At 37.2% G+C, this 18,441-nt stretch overlaps 1 protein-coding gene across 1 annotated transcript; it reads left to right on the plus strand.

The window, feature by feature from the left end:
* The first annotated feature begins 891 nt into the window (after window positions 1-891).
* LOC127623197 (AP-2 complex subunit mu-A-like) lies at window positions 892-18,169 on the plus strand. Its single transcript, XM_052097518.1, has 13 exons — window positions 892-1,069; window positions 3,124-3,230; window positions 5,327-5,592; window positions 8,447-8,529; window positions 8,767-8,772; window positions 8,912-9,047; window positions 9,177-9,321; window positions 10,244-10,258; window positions 11,976-12,098; window positions 12,176-12,311; window positions 12,946-13,043; window positions 16,359-16,470; window positions 16,732-18,169. The coding sequence occupies exons 2-13, from the start codon at window positions 3,157-3,159 to the stop codon at window positions 16,864-16,866; spliced, it is 1,329 nt and encodes a 442-aa protein (XP_051953478.1). The 5' UTR covers window positions 892-1,069; window positions 3,124-3,156; the 3' UTR covers window positions 16,867-18,169.
* The last annotated feature ends 272 nt before the right edge of the window (window positions 18,170-18,441 follow it).

An 18,441-nucleotide genomic window follows, 5' to 3' on the forward strand; every position in this document is an offset into this window, starting at 1 on the left:
GTTTCTCATTACCGAAACATTGAGTATCTCCACCGCAACAGGCCTTCAATTGTTGCGGTGAATGATAATGGTGTTGCGGAGGATGAGCGACCTTAAACTTTCTTGCTAACTGTGGAACCTAAATGAGGGTTAGCTAAACTTTCCCTCTCTTTTTAGATTTAGTCCATAATGGGTTATATAGTAATCCAAAAATTAAAACGGCAACATTTTTTAAAACTTCACAAACTCATGTTTCAGTAATGAGAACTAAGAAGTTGTTTAGGTACTATGACAAACAAAATTGTAACTTTTATTTGGAGAGAAAAAATAAGAACTGCTTACCTGGTAGCCATCTTGAGTGTCACAGTCAATTATGTCCCTTCCAACAAAATTTCTTGAAAATGTTAGTTCCTTGAGGACTTAAACAATGATTGAAAATTGTTGCGGAGGATGAGAAAATTGGTCTTGGACACATTTATATTCCTAATTATTGTCACTACATTTACCAATGATCACCAAATACCACATGTTTCTTTACTGTAAATGTTTATAGTAGGCTATAACGTGCACTGAAGCTTTTTATTTTTTATATTTTTTAATTATAAATATTTCCATCTCAAAGAACACAAATCCAGTCATGGACACGTTGTGGTAATGAAACATTTCCCCTTAAATGTGGAAAAAAAAAAATTTGGGGTATTTATGCTGTCATTTGAAATCATGTGCAAAATAGTACATGAAGAGATGTTTATAACTGTATCCTTCATATTTTGATAGCATTTACTTTTATCATCAAAATGTTTCATGACACCTCTAATATCTAATTTCGCGAGAATCACCCGTGTGTGTGTGTGTGTGTGTGAGAGAGAGAGAGAGAGAGAGAGAGAGAGAGAGAGAGAGAGAGAGAGCGAATGAGCGAGCGGGCGACATCTTGGATTCATGAGTGAACGATGACCGCAGCCTGAAAAACGGTTCAAACCTGAAACACTCGATAACCCTGAGTTCCTGTCAGAACTGAACACATCTGTCTCTGTTGAATCAGTCCGGTCCAGAGAGGGACACACGGAGACAAACATTCACACACACAGAGGTGAGTGAAATCAATCTTTCAGTCGTGACAGAAACGAGTGGGCTGATTAGTTAGCATAATCAGCTAACAAGCCGGACGCGGGCTGTAGTGTAAAACATTCACGAATGGAAATCTTTAAAACAAATAACATGGATGCTTTTGGATCTGTTAATTAAAGCCAACGTCGTTAAATGCTTTGAACATCGTGACATTGGTCCGTTTGAATGGAAAGAGACGTTGAGTTGCGGCGGCATACATTTACATTGAATAGATCCGTTAATTCAGACTGATATTTGAAATAAAATATAAGTGAGTTTTCATTAATGTATGATAGGAAATGGAGTTTGAACTGCATGTATTTATGTTTATAAGGGTCTTGTTTTGTGTGATTTCGAGTAGAGACAGTGGACTGGTCTGAGTCTCCATCCGCAGACATGATGGAGGCTGCAGATTAAACATTTAAAAAATAAGACAAAACAGTAAATATTAATAAAATGGATAACATTGCTATTGCTATGTAATCTGTTTACTCTGTATATGAGCGAATATGATGAACGCTGCACTGCCAGAGGTATCAAATTATAATACAAATTATTCATAATATTCACATTAAGAGTAATAAATACTGGAACTGTTGTGTCCCAGAGAAAATCCCAACCTATGGAATAAATAAAACCACTGGATGAAATTCAGAATATGGTGTACTGTCACGTGGGTTGTGATATTGCGTAATAGAAAAGCAGTGTAGAATGCTTATTGATGTTTATTTCACTCATAAATCAGTGTGGCGGTTACACCATGCAGTGCATTCCGCTTCATTTCACAGTGTTTGGAATTACACTAGCTGTTTATTTGATTCTGTCATTTGTCCTCTTGGCTCAGAAGTCCTCCAGACAGAGCTGAGTGGATGAATCAGGGACTGGGTTATATTATTTTTATTATGTTTATATTCCTGATTCATTACCAGGCCCTCCTTTTGTTAAAAAAAGAAAAATAAATTCAGATTACAGTGTGGCACTACAATGGAAGTGAATGGGGACAATTTTTGAAGAAATTTGAAGCTTATAATTTTATGAAAGCACTTACATTTAAGTCTTCTGTAGAAACGTATGTGTTATTTGAGCTGTAAAGTTGTATCCATCGTTTACATTTTTTATTTTACATCATTTTTTAGGGTTTATTATCGTTATGGCAAAAAAGTTAGAACTCGATTTTATCACACTAAATCATATTAACATATTTTTTAGGCCTACGTCTTGTGGCTTTCTTTTGAAACAGTGAGTATTTTAACATTTACAGATTGGCCCTCATTCACTTTAATACAGTTCAATTTGAAATAATTTTTTGTGGTAATCAACATGATGCCACAAATTTTATCAATTGAGCTTAACTTGCATTGAACCCAGAATATCCCTTTAAGCATTAAACTGATCAAATATGATATACTCTTGCATTCAGTAGTTATGTGTTGTCACTAGCATATATAACATGCAAAACACAAACATGCAGAAATGTAATATAAAGGCCCAGGGTTCACAAGAGTCAAGGTCATCAGAGCTATATGAAGTGGATTGGGGTCTTGGAGCTTTAAAGTGATAGCTCACGCTTCTGAAAAATTCTGTCATTATTTATGCTCCATATTGATTGCTTTATTCATGCACCAAAAGGGAATTGGATGGGGGTTGTTGAGCTCCAAAAATCACAATAAATTAGTTCATACAAGTCTTCTTAAGCATTATATAGACTATTTCAAGCATGTAAACCATAACAAAGGTATTAGAACGCAACTATTCCTGAAGCACTTCCGGTATCATTAACTGATATTGTTTTTTTAATTTAAACATCATCATAAATTAAACCGTTTTACTCTCCATAATCGTATAGCAATATAGCCTTCATGGGCTGTCTTAAGTAATTAAACGTTTTACCCAAGTAAGCCTGTTTTAAAGCCTTTCTCTCATGAAACTAGCAGTCTTTATCCAGCACTCTCTGTCAGAAGCTCATTGCTCAAAAATGTGCCTTACTGCATCCGCTGACTGACAGCTTGTCTCTATCCTCTACATTTGGTTTTTCAGCATGGATTGTAATCACTGAACGAGATCACCACTATGATTGGAGGACTCTTCATCTACAACCACAAGGGCGAGGTGCTGATCTCCCGTGTCTACCGTGATGACATCGGGTAAGTGGGTCAGATGTGTGGGACTGAAGAGAGTGATGAGGTTGTGTTTCAGGTGTGTAGAGCTGAAATGAAGATGGCTAGGGATTGGTTCAACAGCAAGTAGTTCTAGATTTGCAGTCATAAGCAACAATGTCCAAATTATGAACAAATTGCCTTTAACAAGTTCTTAATGATCTCTTTGAACTGATTCACAAAGCTGAACTGAATCACTCAATTGTATCACTCAACTGTAAAGGAGATTAAGCGAGCTGTCCAAATGAACTGATTCGCTAAAATCAATCAGACTTCTCACTGTTGTACACGCACATCATCCATTTTCATCCGTTTCATTTCAAAGTTTCATTCTTAATCTTTAGCAGGGATTAAAAAGGGGAGAGAAATCAAATAAGGATGAGTTAAAGAACATAACCTTTGTTTGTATGTGACTTTGGATGCAAGAAAGTTGAGTGAAATGTCAGTTCTGGAAAATCCAGGTATCCTTTAAAACCACAGAGACTGTTCAGAGAAGGGTTGCTATGGATACAGTGGCTCTGTGCATCCATACCAGCTCGGATTGTGTGTGAGTGTGATCATGCACACATGCCTTGTAGTATGAGATAGAGAGATTATTAGATTAAGTCATAGTGTGTGTGCATGTCGAGTGTTCCTGGAGGAAAGGGACATCCTGAAGAGAGTAAGGCTGAAATAATGGGTAATATAGCGTAATAACGGATAGCAGAAATGAAGAGTGATGATGGTTATTTTGTAAACCTGGTTATACAAGCTTGTCATTTGAAACTCCAGTGTCGGTTCGCTAAACAGTATGAGGCCAGAACTGGGACACAATGTTATTGTCTTATCATACAAGTGATGAATCTACAGTACCAGCATTTATGTCATTCTTTTCCCAACTCTTTTCAAATGTAAATTACATGCTTGCATCTCTTGCAATAAAATTTGATAGTGCTGTTGGAATATTCAGCCATTTGCTATGTAGCAGATACTTGTTTTATTTTTTTTTTATCCAAGTTGATTTACGTCACAGATAATACAGGGACTGTTACACTCGAACAATCTGGGTTTTTAAAAAACTTCTGCATTTGGGTTACCAGACAAGTAATGTGATTTACAGAGTTTTGTTTCATTTTCTGCGTTGATTGTCAACGAAATCTGTTGGATTCTGTGAGATGGATTTACCGTAATTTGGGAAAATATGTTAAACAGAGCTGAGCGTACTAAACTACTATTGGTTGAGGAAATAATAATCAAACAAGCCAAAATATTTCATAAATGAAGGCGCAAGTTCGAAGGAAAGTGTAGAAGAGTAAATTACAGACATTTACATTCTACAATGTATTTGTGGGATTCTGCGAGTTCAGGTTCTGAGGCAGTACTGACCGTGACCAAAGGAAGCACCTTACTTTTCTGAATTATGTTGCATTTTTCTTTATCTGACTTAGTCCAAAGTGACTTGTATAACATTGATGTTCTCCAACACTGCACAACAAAATATTCATAAAACCAGATGAAAACCATAAAGATGGTAATCGCTGTTTTAAGGAGCCTATTCGGAGTAGTTTGCCTATGCCACCATTTTAATATTGTGCTAATAGACCCTAGACCGCTGTCAAACACAACTCCTCACATCCCCACAAAATCATGTTGTATTGCATCCCTAGGAAAAACACTCAGTTAGTGATCTGGACAATTATTGTATAGCAAATAAGGTTGAGAATTCCAAAAATATTCTTGATTGAGCATCATATTGTTTCACTCACAGATTAAATATTGAGTTTATTTATGTAAATATTGCATGTGTTATGAACCGATGTGGCCTATTTGTAGTGTTTTTTTGTTGTTTTTATTTTTAATGTTTATGAAAAATGGTTACACAGATCTTGAGAGAATGTTCATGGAGCGTGTCTTGACATGCTGAGCAGCAGAAAGGAAGTCCCTGTCTTCTAGATCCTATTGCCTGACACAAGCAACCTCTGTCAGGCTGTCAGTGCAACTTAAACAACAAATGTGTCTTTTTCTTTCTCAAAAATCAGTTTTGACCAGGTGTGACTGATTTAGCTGATTCTGTCACTAATTCCATCCTGATGGTCTTTCTGCAGGAGGAATGCGGTGGATGCATTCCGTGTGAACGTGATTCATGCACGGCAGCAGGTACGCTCACCTGTCAACAACATCGCCCGCACCAGCTTCTTCCACATCAAACGCTCCAACATCTGGCTGGCTGCCGTCACCAAGCAGAATGTCAATGCCGCCATGGTGTTTGAGTTTCTCTACAAGATGTGTGACGTCATGGCTGCGTATTTTGGCAAGATCAGTGAGGAGAACATCAAGAACAACTTTGTTTTGATCTACGAGCTTCTGGACGGTACAGTGATGCCTTTCTCTGTTTATTCTGAAAAATAACAAAACTTTATTACGACTGTAATGAGATATTTACACTTCTGCTTGTTGTACTGCAGATGAGTGTTTTCATTTTTGTTTCCCAGTTCCAGCTCTGAATTCTCCCACATCTGTTGTGCTGTTGTTTTTTTAGGTTTTGATTTTTATGACTGGTCGATGAGAAAATCAAAACTTAAAGAAAATACTGCACAGACAGCCAGATGTCTCCATCAGCAGAGATGGATTACACTGGTTTCAATTTGTAACATTGTAACAAAAACTATGTTGAATCCTTTGTGAGGCCTGATTTAAAGACCCCATTTAATAGTTTGACAAGCAATTTTCTAAACAGGAAATTTAAACATGAAAGTTGGGTGCGACATACCCACCTTTAAATAGCCTTTATGTAACATCACTGCCCGACAGAACCTCACATGATAGCTGTATCATGCACAAAAGCAATGAATAAATCTAAAAGACACCAGCAAACCATGATTTTAGCTATAGCTAGTTGGAGGCAGATTGTATTTAAAATTTAGGGGGAGGGAATGTTGTCATTCTAGAAAGCATTTTATGAAACAAAAATGTAGGGATGGGATGATATTTTACATTTCGAAATTTCGCAAACCAAAAAAATGCAGAACCATATTGAGGCAAAAGTTGTGTAAATCTGTAAATGCTGCCTGTTGCTTTATTTTTCACTGTTTAGACCAAACATGGGCAATAAACGGCCCGCGGCTCATTTATCGTAAAAGCGTTTTTTTTTTATTTATTTATTTATTTATTTTTTTTTCATTGGATATTTCAGTTAACTTGCATTGGGACCTGATGCAGCTCCACATGCGTTTAACATGCTCAGGGTTGCCAGATAAGAGAGCCCCCGTTTTGAGATTTATATTTACGCAAATTGGAAATATTCTGCCTAATGTTATACTTAGTTTGTGCAATCTGGCAACCATGTACGCGAATGCGCTATTTCTATCTGGCTTACCCCTTTGACCAAATTTAGCGATCTGTAATGCAATATTCTGCTCAAGGAAAAGTGTGATGTTTGGTGCTACTTTGCAGGTAAACCTTCTCAGTGATTAAATTAAATATAAATGTAGATCTCGGCATCATTGACATGCGAGCAAAAGCAAGCCAGAGATGAATATGTATAGGTATTTTTTATTTGTGCAATTTAGAAATGTTGAAGTCCCTCTGAAGCACCTGTATGTTAAACTAACTCTTGCAGTAATTATTTATCATAGTCATGCAGCCTGTGTTATTCAGTTGTGTGCTGAAAGTCAAACCATAGAGGAGACCCACATCATGACCCTTTTAGCATTTAAACGGGTAATGTTTTAGAAAATAAATAAGTAAACTTGCACGCTTTGCCCAAACATTAAAAGTTATATACATTTCAATTTAAAAATGTTTTCATTAAAACAGACCCCTGATGTAGAGATTGTTAAATTGAATAATAAATGAACAGGGAAGTAGAGATGGTTAAATACATTTATAAGCTCAGCCTTTATTTAGTTGTTTAATGCCTGATAGAAAAGTATCTATCTTTGTAGAGCAATATAATACTTTAGGCAGTTGCAGAATAGTCCAATTAGTCACAGATACACTTCAGAAAATTGAGTACACAAATTTTTCTGGGCTTAAAAGATACAAAACCAAATCAATGTAGAACATTGTATCTCAAAAGTAATCATTGTGCCCCCCCCCCATGCACTACTTAAAGCCGGTGTGGCCCCTTTACCAAAATAGTTGCCCACCCCTGGTTTAGACCATACAACAGTCGCAATCTCCATCTTGAGTGCAATAGTAGCTGTACTTCACCAAACGCGTTTCCATTATTTGAAAATGGCTGCAGACAGCAGCAACACGCCCGAAACAGAGAATGAGATTGCTTCGTCTACGCTGAAATCACCTGTGTGGCAGCACTTTGGTTTACCTGTAAAGTACGAAAACAAAACCTGGTAGTTGACAAGATGCAAACTATCTGTAAGTTATGTCAAGCCATAAAATTGTACACCACTGCATGTAATAGAGTATATATATTTTGGGGATGTTCCTTTTAGTTATATTGCTTGCACTGCACCTGTTCGGCCTGAATGTAGCTAACTATTCTTGAAGGTTTTATTGTTTGTGATCTTTTGTAATGTATATGAGAAACTGTACACCGATAACACTGCATCATAAACATCATGAATGTTGTGTATGTGTGTGTGTAGATGACAAAGCTGTGAAGCCTGCAGCTAATGCAGACTATATTTTAAAATAATAAAATCACAGCCTTTTGCGGTTTAATACACACATTAAGCCATATAGTGAACTACTAATCCTGAAGTGAGAAGCAGTCGTCAAAAACATACAAACTAAAAGTGCTTCTTTCGGTTTTCCGCCATATATATATATATATATAATTAAACTTCAAAAAAAGGATTTCAAAAAGAAAAACTGAAAACACGGAATTTGTGGAAAAATTAAACTTATTTTATAGAGTCCAACTCTTATTATTTGAACTTATAATTTGCATTTGCTTAACTTTTTTATATATTAAAAAAAACTAATATGTAATATGTTGTTATTTTAAACCGGATCATAAATGGAACCGAATCATAAGATAACCATATCGTCCCATCCCTACACAAATGTCTGTACCCCTGTGTGTAGAAGATGAGTCATCAGTTTTGTTTCTGCTCCATTTTCACAAATGACAAAGACTGTAAATATATATGCATATCTTATAAAAGTTTGTCATATTTTGGAGTGCACAAGAATATACAGTCGATAACCTCAAAGCTTAAAGGACTTTTTATTTAAAGCAGCGCTCTGTCCCTTTACTATAGAGATACTGGATTTTGGATACCCCCAGAACTCTGAGACTGGAGCCTTGAAGACCTTCATAACTCAACAGGGAGTTAAGAGCCAGGTAGCATATGGTTCTTTTTTAACCTGTCTTAATATTAAATATACAATATAAATTCTTTATGAAGAAGGATTAAGTTAATGTACATATAACTTGTTTTGAGTTGAAGTGTATAGTGTATGGATCAGTTTTTTTGAAAGCATATGGAACCTGAAATGTTTGTTGAAATATTTCTCGCACTTTCATCTTCACATCACCCCTCATCATGTGCCTGATGACCCTGTAACTCACTGCATCCAGCATCATGTAAGCACAGTTATCTTTCACTTTTTATATATTGAAGATGTATTCACAAAGCTTTGCATGAAAATGCGTCATGTGTAGTAAACAAAATATCTGGTTTCGGCTTGCTTTTTGACTCCGCTAACAATCGAATTCTTCTCAGACGAAAGAGGAGCAGTCTCAGATAACCAGTCAGGTCACTGGACAGATCGGCTGGAGACGTGAGGGCGTCAAATATCGGCGCAATGAAATCTACCTGGACGTACTGGAAAGTGTGAACTTGCTGATGTCACCACAAGGTGTGTGTTTCTGCCCTCTACTGGCCAAGTACTGTGATACATTTCATATATGGATCAGAGTTTTAGTATTTCATAGGGATTTTTAACAGTCCCACACATGACTCATCCCTCGTGTATATGTTTTTGCAGGTCAGGTGTTGAGTGCTCATGTCTCGGGGAGGGTGGTGATGAAGAGCTACCTGAGTGGAATGCCAGAGTGCAAGTTTGGCATGAATGACAAGATCGTTATCGACAAGCAGGGAAAAGGTGGCACTACCGATGACACGGGCAAGAGGTTAGTTAGCCGACACTCACAGAAGGAAATTTCAGGGCCATTTTATGGTTAAGCTATAGAATGTGATGAAGGTACATTGTTTTTGCTTATTGTTAGAATTTTTTTGAACAATTGTCATTTAGCTGATGCTTTTTATCCAAAGTGATTTAAAGGACACTTATTACAGACTCAGTCTCCCATGAGTAACCTGGGGTTAAGTGTGCTCCTCAAAGATACAATTGTGAAAGTTCATATATTTTTTCATGGATGTGTATGACTTTCTTTCCTCTTCAGAACACAAAAAAGATTTTTAGAAGAATATCTCAGTTCTGTAGGTCCTCACAATGCAACTGAATGGTGATCAGAATTTTTTAGCTCCAAAAAACACATAAAGGAAACATAAAAGTAATCCATAAGAATCCACTATCTTCAGAAGCAATATAACAGATGTGGGGGAGAAAAAGAACAATATTTAAGTCTAAACCTCCCCTTTAACTTCAAGTTACCCCAAACTTTGAAGGGCAGTGTATACTAATAACCAGATAATATATATATATATATATATATATATTTTTTTTTACTAAGACATGTATTTGGGTGATTGGACAATGCCCATGTTCCTGGATGAAATATGTCCGAGAATGTATTCGTCCTGCTCACCTGCCTTTTAAAGACATCCGAAAAGTACGTTCTCCAGTACATACTCTGTACGCAGATTTGTACGCCGCTATGTTATTCACAGGCAGTCTCACCTGGGGTTTGAGTTAATTCTCACTGATGCTTAGTGTAAAAATATATTGTGAGAGTCCTTTTTTGGTGGTAAGTATTTGTATCTTTGCAGAGGAATATTTAATCCTGAGGTGCCATTGGTTTAGTCCTTTTTATTTTCCATTTTTGTCTGTTGATTGGTGTGCCTCTCTCCTCTCTTTCCGCTGGACTTCAGTGAGTTGGGGGGCAGGTAAATCTCACTGCTGACCTCACCTGGTCTGTCACCTTCACTCTGTCTTGTCTTAGCCATGTGTCAGCTGTCTTTGTGTCATACCATCAAATGTCTCAAAGACATTTTTTTTGTGACAAACTTTGCATGGGATAACTGTCACTCCCTCCTCTTTTGTGAAGTGTGAGCTTTCAAATGAGGCATTTAGCAACTCTAGATTTGTCTAATCTCATATCGAGAGTCTTTCCCCTGTCTCATTTTACTGAAGAGATCTTTATCTGAATGAATTTATAACCACTTTCATTATAGTCTGTTGAAAAAATTTTGTGGCCCCTCAAATGCCTACCCCCTTGGCTCTGACCCCAACCACATAACCTGGTATCAATTTTCCCCTAAACAAAAAGTAGTGGTTTTGTTGTGGTCACAGTGTTAGAAGCTAGCATCCCTTCCAACATAATGGCAATATAGCATATACATAGACATATTGTTGTGCATTTTGGGTAATCCGGGTGGGCGGTATGACCAAAATCTTAAGTCAAAGTAATGGTATATTTCACAGTATCATTATTTTTGCTAGTAATGCAACAAGAAAATTGTCTATTTATAAGTCCCTCTCCATTCACTGGTTTAACCCCTAAAACGAATCTTTGTTAATCAAAATGACATATTTAAAAGTTGTTTTTTGTTCATGAAAATAATCCCTTCATACCTTAAATTGGCTTAGATATAACTACACTTTTGCCTAATTTCGTATCTATTAATATGCACATTAGCCCCCGCCTCCATCTCCACTCACCCCTTCACCGCTCGCCTGCAGCACAGGCTCGCTGTTTTCCCAGGATAAATTGATGGAACGAAGTTGGGCTTCAATATAAGTTTAGTTCTATTAAAGGTAAAATTTTCAAAACAGTTCTCTGGAAAATGACTACTGCAAACCTGAGTTTTCTCTGGAAGTTTTCTGGGACATTATGATTTTTCCAAATAAACTGCAACAATTTATTTAGGATTTTCAGATCCTTTGGTAATACATAAAGGCTCAACATTTGTCGTTTCACATCTTTGCATCCGAAAATAGAACATGTCTTGCAAAATACCGATACGTAGCTACACCTGGCTTCTGACACCCCTTGCTTTGCCATAGCGCATGCTAATGATATGGAAAGCCCCACCCCGCAAGTTGACGGGATTGGCTCCTTAGGTTTGTGACGTATGAAACCCTGGCTGTCTGAATCCGTGTTTTTGAAAAATGCTCAGCCATGGCGCTGATTTCATTCATGGTATATCTTCTAGCTTATGAAAAAAAAACACCACACTAACTAACCATCACTAACTGACAGTGAAATGATCAAGGGGGAACTCGTGTGGTGAAACGATCATCGTTGCCCCAGCTAAACTAACAACTCTCCCACCACCGAATCCTAGTACACAGGCCCTTATACAACACCCTGTATTTTCACAGCACTCCACGTTTCTTTGTTGCTTACATGTGTAAATCTAGTATAAGATGTAAAAAGTTGATGTATTTCTATTGATGCACTCTAAATACCGTCATACTACTCATTTCTATTGATGCACTCTAAATACCGTCATACTACTCATTTCTATTGATGCACTCTATATACCGTCATACCTCCCAGCCCTGATGGGTAGTGTGTGTGTGTGTGTGTGTGTGTGTGTGTGTGTGTGGTGTCTGTACTTATGCTTCATCATAGCATTCTCTTCTCTGTGTCCACTGCAGCAGTGGGAAACAGTCCATCGCGATCGATGACTGCACGTTCCACCAGTGTGTCCGTCTCAGCAAGTTTGACTCTGAGCGCAGTATTAGCTTCATTCCTCCCGATGGAGAATACGAGCTCATGAGGTAAGTCAAAAAGGATGTGTGTTTGTGTCTTTTTCACACAGCACACTAACAAAAGTCTTGGTGTGTCCTTTCCTCAGGTACCGCACCACTAAAGACATCATCCTTCCCTTCCGCGTCATTCCATTGGTCCGAGAGGTTGGTCGAACCAAGTTGGAGGTAAAGGTGGTGATAAAGTCCAACTTCAAGCCCTCACTGCTGGCACAGAAGATAGAGGTGAGCCAGACAATTGAATAACATACATCAGGGTATAAAAATTTCAGAAGGACATGTCATACTAGAGATCAATAATATTTACCGATATTTACATTTCCACGAAAGCAGTTGCGGTTATTTAATAAAGGGTTTACTGATAAAGTTTGACACATTAATTAAAAATTTAAGTTAGGGGGTTAACTGGTCAAATTAATTATTTGTAGATTGTGCGCAATATACGTTTTGTAAAGCAGTTCACCTTCAGAGGTTAGTGATGAATGAATGTCCCTAAAAGCAGAAGTTAAACGATAATTATAAATAAGTTATGCACATCGGTTATCAGACACTTAAACACAAAAATAATCAGTATTGCTCATTAAAAACAATATTGGTCTATCTCTGCAGATAAATGTTTAAGTATTAAACTTTTGTGCGTAATTTATCCCACTTTGTGTTACGGACATGAATGATACCCCAAATCGAGTGGCTTATTGATGAGAGGTGTCCTGTAAATTTAAGCAATTAAACTGATTTTCAACCTAGCATCGTAATGGTGATTTTTGCATCATCAAGCACCACTCACATTTTCTTCAGGCAATGTAAACATTATATTTGTTCATATTTCAGTGAAAGTAAATTGTGTATTTTTCTGCAGGTGCGCATTCCTACTCCACTCAACACCAGTGGGGTTCAGGTCATCTGCATGAAGGGGAAAGCCAAGTACAAGGCTAGCGAGAACGCCATAGTTTGGAAGTACGGCTTGCTTTTACTTTCAAGATTATTTTCATTTGCAATTTCTTTTGTTTTGGCCCAGAGCCGATTACGAGGTATTTGTTTAAATATCTTGAAATAAGTTATCAGATTAAAGTTATCACTACTTGTCAAGGTAAACTGGAATTGGGCTATTCTCCTCATCCTCAAAACCACTCTTCATTTTCAGCCTTCTTGTTATAGAGTAAGGATCAAATACAAACAAACTGCTGTCTTGTTTTCCTGTTGTGCTTGTGTGCACACTACATGACTGATTGCAGACTGGGTGGATCAACTACATGACCATTTGTCCCAGACTGAGGTCCTCTGTACACCTGGTATTAAAATGCGTTTTGGGTGATCTGATCACAAATGTACAAGCGAGACACATCACTGTTACTCCTGCTCGTCTCTTTTGACCACTTGTGTTCGGATTTCGAGAAGTGAGTGTCTGATTTCATGAGAACATACATTAATCATTATGTCTGTGTATTATTGAATGATGATAAAGCTCAAAAAAATAAAAGAGAAAGCACTAAAACAAATGGCGCATAGCTTCTCATAATTCTAGGCAAACATTATTTTTAGAGCAGAATTCTGAGTTGATATCAGACACATTAAAGAATTTCGTAAAGTTCTTGTTTATGCATTCGCTTTCTAAACGTTTTCAGAATGGTTATTTCCCTTTAAATCTGCACGTAACCAGCAAAGTTTAAACTCTTGTTTTATTAGGTAGCTGCTGCACTACAAGCCCAATGTCTGAATGTGTTTTAAGTGAACAAGTCTCAAAACAATTTGGACCTAGTGACCGCTGTTTTTAGGATTGTCATGTTTCAAACAGATTGGCCAAAACGCATCTTTTATGATAACGAAGTTAATTTAAAAACTTGCACACTTTATTCCTGATAACATGTCAACAGACATGAAAGAACTGCTCGTGCTCATTTTTGCTCTTGCACCATATGCATAGCATTTTTTTTTTTAAATGGCTGAAATTATAAAGAAAGTGGATAGAGAGATAAATGGTAAATGGTCTGCACTTTTATAGCGCCTCTTTAACCTTAACGGCTTTACACTGTGACACATTCACCCATTCATACACCAATGGCGGTAGAGCTGCCATGCAAGGCGCTAGCCTGCCATTGGGAGCAACTTGGGGTTCAGTGTCTTGCCCAAGGACACTTTGGCATGTGGAGTCGTGTGGGCCGGGATCCTGCGATTAGTGGCCAACCCGCTCTACCAACTGAGCAACACCCAGTCTTTCTCAACACTGTGGTGGAATTTTGGTCCACTATTTTTTGCAGAACTGATTAAGTTCAGCCACTGCCCATTTAATGTCCTGCCACAGCATCTCAATCGGTTTCAAGTCAGGACTTTGACTAGGCCACTCCAAAACTTTAATTTAGCTTATTTGAGCCATTCAGTGGTGGACTTACTCTTATGCTTTGGATCAGTGTCTTCCTGCATAATACAGCTTCAACTTCAAGATGTAATGGGGTGCCTGTTTTCCAAACAGTTCCTCTTTTGACTCATCAGTCCACAGAACATTCTCCCAAAGGTTTGAGGATCATCTAGGTGTGTTTTGGCAAAATTCAGATGAGCCTTAATGTTCTTCTGTGTTACCAGTGGGTTTTTGCCTTGCCACTTTTCCATGGATGGAATTTTTGGCCAATGTTTTTCTGTTAATGGAGTCGTGACCTTAATTGATGCAAGAGAGGCCTGCGGTTCCTTGGATGTTGTCTTTGGCTTTTTTGTGACTTCCCAGATGAGTCATCACTGTGCTCTTGGAGGAATTTTGGAAGGTCGGCCACTTCTGGGAAGGTTCGCTACTGTGCCAAGTTTTGTACATTTGGAGATAGTGACTCTCACTGTGATTCCTTAGAGTCCCAGATCTTTTGAAATAGCTTTGTAACCCTTCCCAGACTGATGTATTTCAATCACCTTTTTCCTCAACATTTCTGTAATTTCTTTAGACCTTGGCATAGTGTGTTACTGGGTGAGACCTTTTAGACAACTTCATGCTGCTGAAAAAGTTCTTATTTAGGTGTTGATTTGATGGAATTGTATTGGAAAACTTTTTTGCTTCAATAACTTATATTATCATTTAAAAAGTGTATTTTGAGTTTACTCAGATTGCCTTTGTTTCATGTAAGATTTTGTTTGAATTTAATCAATTTATTATGAGATTGCCATGAGATCCGAGACTTCACAATACAGACCAGTCGCCAACTCAAAACATTAAAGGAGATGAGCTTGAGTCCTGTAGTGTACATTAGGCTTTTAAGGACATATGCATCTATACAGGGTTCCCACAATCATGGAAAACCTATATTTTTCAGGAATTTTAAAATTGTAATTTCCGCGTTAACTCTCTCAACAAGCCACGTGATAAGATGCGTGAATTGATGGTCTCAGACGTGGAGGCAACTGAGATTTGTCCTCCACCACCCAGATTGAGGCAAGTCACTACGCCACCATGAGGACTTGGAGTGCATTGGGAACTGGGCATTCCAAATCGGGGAGGAAAAACAAAAAACATGGTTGGCAGTGATTAGACGATGCTGGCCATTACTTTAAATCAGAATTAATTAGGTTAATTTCTGTCCCCCAGCACTGGCTTTCACACAGAGAGGGAACATTGAGATTTTGTTTCCAAAGTACAAAAAACACTGTAACATGGAAGACAAATAATTTTTATTTAAGATTTTTTATTTGTGCTTTTCCCAATACACATTGATCCAAAGCAGCTTTATAGACAATCAGCTGTAATGACTGTAACATCTCAAATGAACGATTTGATAAAGACTTTCTATAGATTGGTGTTGTTTTGTTTGTTTGTTTTTTTTGTCCAACTTAGTATTGCTGTCCACATATGAGGACATACATTATTTTTTTTCTCCATTGTTTGTTAGGGGCTACTAGTTACAATTCAAAAAGGGAATTGGAAAATGCACAAAGCGGTCACGGGAGGATTTCCCCCCTTTTTTATTACTCTGAATAAAGGCTCAGAAAGCTGAATCCTTCATTGAACCACACTCAAATCTTTGGATTTATTTATTTCATCTTTTCAGAAGCATTTGTGCTGTAAAATGTATTAGTTAAAACTGTTAATTCCAAGGATTGGTGCCAGACATATAAATGTAAATACTTATCCAGTAATCTCGAAATACTGGAAGTACATTTAAATTCATTGGTCAAAAGGTGTGGGAACTGCTTATAGATATTCATGTCTAAATAAGATTTTGCTTTCAGAATGGCGTGACGTGCAGTCTTTAAATGGAACTGATTTTTGTTGATGTTTTGTTTTTTCTTCGGTAGGATCAAGCGAATGGCTGGTATGAAGGAGTCACAGATAAGCGCTGAGATCGAGCTGCTTCCCACTAATGACAAAAAGAAGTGGGCTCGTCCACCCATCTCCATGAACTTTGAGGTCAGACCCTCAACCCCTTTTCACACAGTCGTTTTTATTTTATTTAGTTTTTACAAACATCAGATACTGTTGATCTACAACAGCATGTTCTCCAAAACTTGCCCAATATTTTTTTTTTACTTCTGTTAAGTGGAATGTTTAGTAGGTATGTTACTAATAGTTTTATTGTGAGATTTTGTCATTAGATACATGATTTTGTTTATCCAGTCTATGCAGACTTCTATTTAATGAATTAATAATTTATTCTCTCTTCCTATCCAGGTACCCTTTGCTCCGTCAGGGCTGAAAGTGCGATACCTGAAGGTCTTTGAGTCAAAGCTGAACTACAGCGACCATGATGTCATCAAATGGGTGCGTTACATCGGCCGCAGCGGCATTTATGAGACGCGCTGCTAACAGCATCCCCTTCTCACGGAGAAAGTGGGAGAAACCGAGACAAATAGACGGAGGACGAGTTGAAAGTTATTCATTGTCTCACTCTCCTTTCCCTACCTCAACTTTTTAAACGAGGCTCTGTTCACACTGAAAATATCAACAAAGGGAAACAACAAGAGAATATCCTAAATTTCACAAATCAGTGTTGAAGCAAAATAGTCCCTCGGATAAAAACAAATAAAAAGTTTATCTGCAGTAGTACAAAAGTTATAAAAGATGTTTATTCTCATGAACTCCACCCTCCCTCTAGAAATTCTTCCCATGATGTAAACCCCTATTCATTTCTCTACTCAAATTCTTCCACTACATGCATTCCAGACTCCCAGTCCCCATTGAATCCCAGCTATTGTGGGGCTCCGGCAACTTTCCATCTCATAATTAGGGCTGAACCTGTGTTCCTGCTCACAGATGGTGTCAAGGTGGCCATTTCCCGATCCCATAGTTAGTCAGACTTGTTCCTATTTGCTTATGTGATCTCTAGTGTACCAAGAAACATTGTAACCTAACCTTTCATAATTCATTTTTATAGTGGTCCTTCCTAAAATTATTCGTTTTGTGTTGTCCACATCCTTTATTCTCAGTGAACTGGTGTAAATGTTAAGCCTTTTGCCCCACAATGTTTTGTAGCGTAAACAATGTCCATCCAAAAACATCTCTTGTATGTATAGGTTTTGAATTCTCTGCTTTCCATTTATATTTTGCCTTGGTGTAAAAGAGTTTCACAGTGTAACCAAAATAAAGTGTGAGGATACTTGAATTAAAGCAACAAAACATAATAATGCTAAAGTGAATCTATCTGTATGCATATACTCTACTATACACACTGTAAGTTGGTGTAAAAAAGGTAATAAAATCACAAATTTGATTTAGAGGAGTTTCAGCATTCTGCTGTTTTCATAGAGTGGAATCTTATATGGTGTGTGTGTGTGCGTGCGTGCGAAAGAACAAAGCCTCTGAATCAGAGGTCCCCAACATCTCTCTGGAATTAACGTTTGTGGCTTAACCTCCTTTTCATGGTCCCTTTAATTATCATTATCATTACCACTTTGTTTACTTGACAAATATTTTGGTTTTTATTTTTAGTGGGGCACCAATCGGGAAATTTGAGGCCAATACCGATCTCCGATATTATTATTTTTATTTAATTTTTTTTTAACACCGAGATCGGACGATACAAATATTGATTTATTTTTTAAAGTGCAACTTTGCCACACTTTTGCAAGTTATTTTGTGCTGTTATGTTTTTGCCCACAGTAAAATAAAAACATTATTTAACAACATTACTGTAGTTAACATAAACTAAGGACCTTAATGTTAGTTACTAAATTTTAAAATCAAAAGTTGTATTAGTTAATGCACATTAATTCACTATGAACTAACAATGAACAATTGTTTTTTTTTATTAACTAACATTGATTAATAAATGCTGTAAAAAAAAAATATATATTGTTCATTGTTTGTTTATGATACCTAATGTATTAATTAATGTTAAAGAAATTAAACCTTTTTAATAAGTGTTACCAAAACTACTATAAT

This window comes from Xyrauchen texanus, chromosome 29, assembly GCF_025860055.1.
Source record: "Xyrauchen texanus isolate HMW12.3.18 chromosome 29, RBS_HiC_50CHRs, whole genome shotgun sequence".
Taxonomy (NCBI): Eukaryota; Metazoa; Chordata; class Actinopteri; order Cypriniformes; family Catostomidae; genus Xyrauchen; species Xyrauchen texanus.

Bases quoted from the DNA above. Each gene is read 5' to 3' on its own strand.
- LOC127623197 (XM_052097518.1), top strand. From the start codon at position 3,157: ATGATTGGAGGACTCTTCATCTACAACCACAAGGGCGAGGTGCTGATC. The intron at 5,593-8,446 runs GTACAGTGATGC...CCTTTACTATAG, and splicing joins GATCTACGAGCTTCTGGACG to AGATACTGGATTTTGGATAC. The intron at 16,471-16,731 runs GTCAGACCCTCA...CTTCCTATCCAG, and splicing joins CCATCTCCATGAACTTTGAG to GTACCCTTTGCTCCGTCAGG.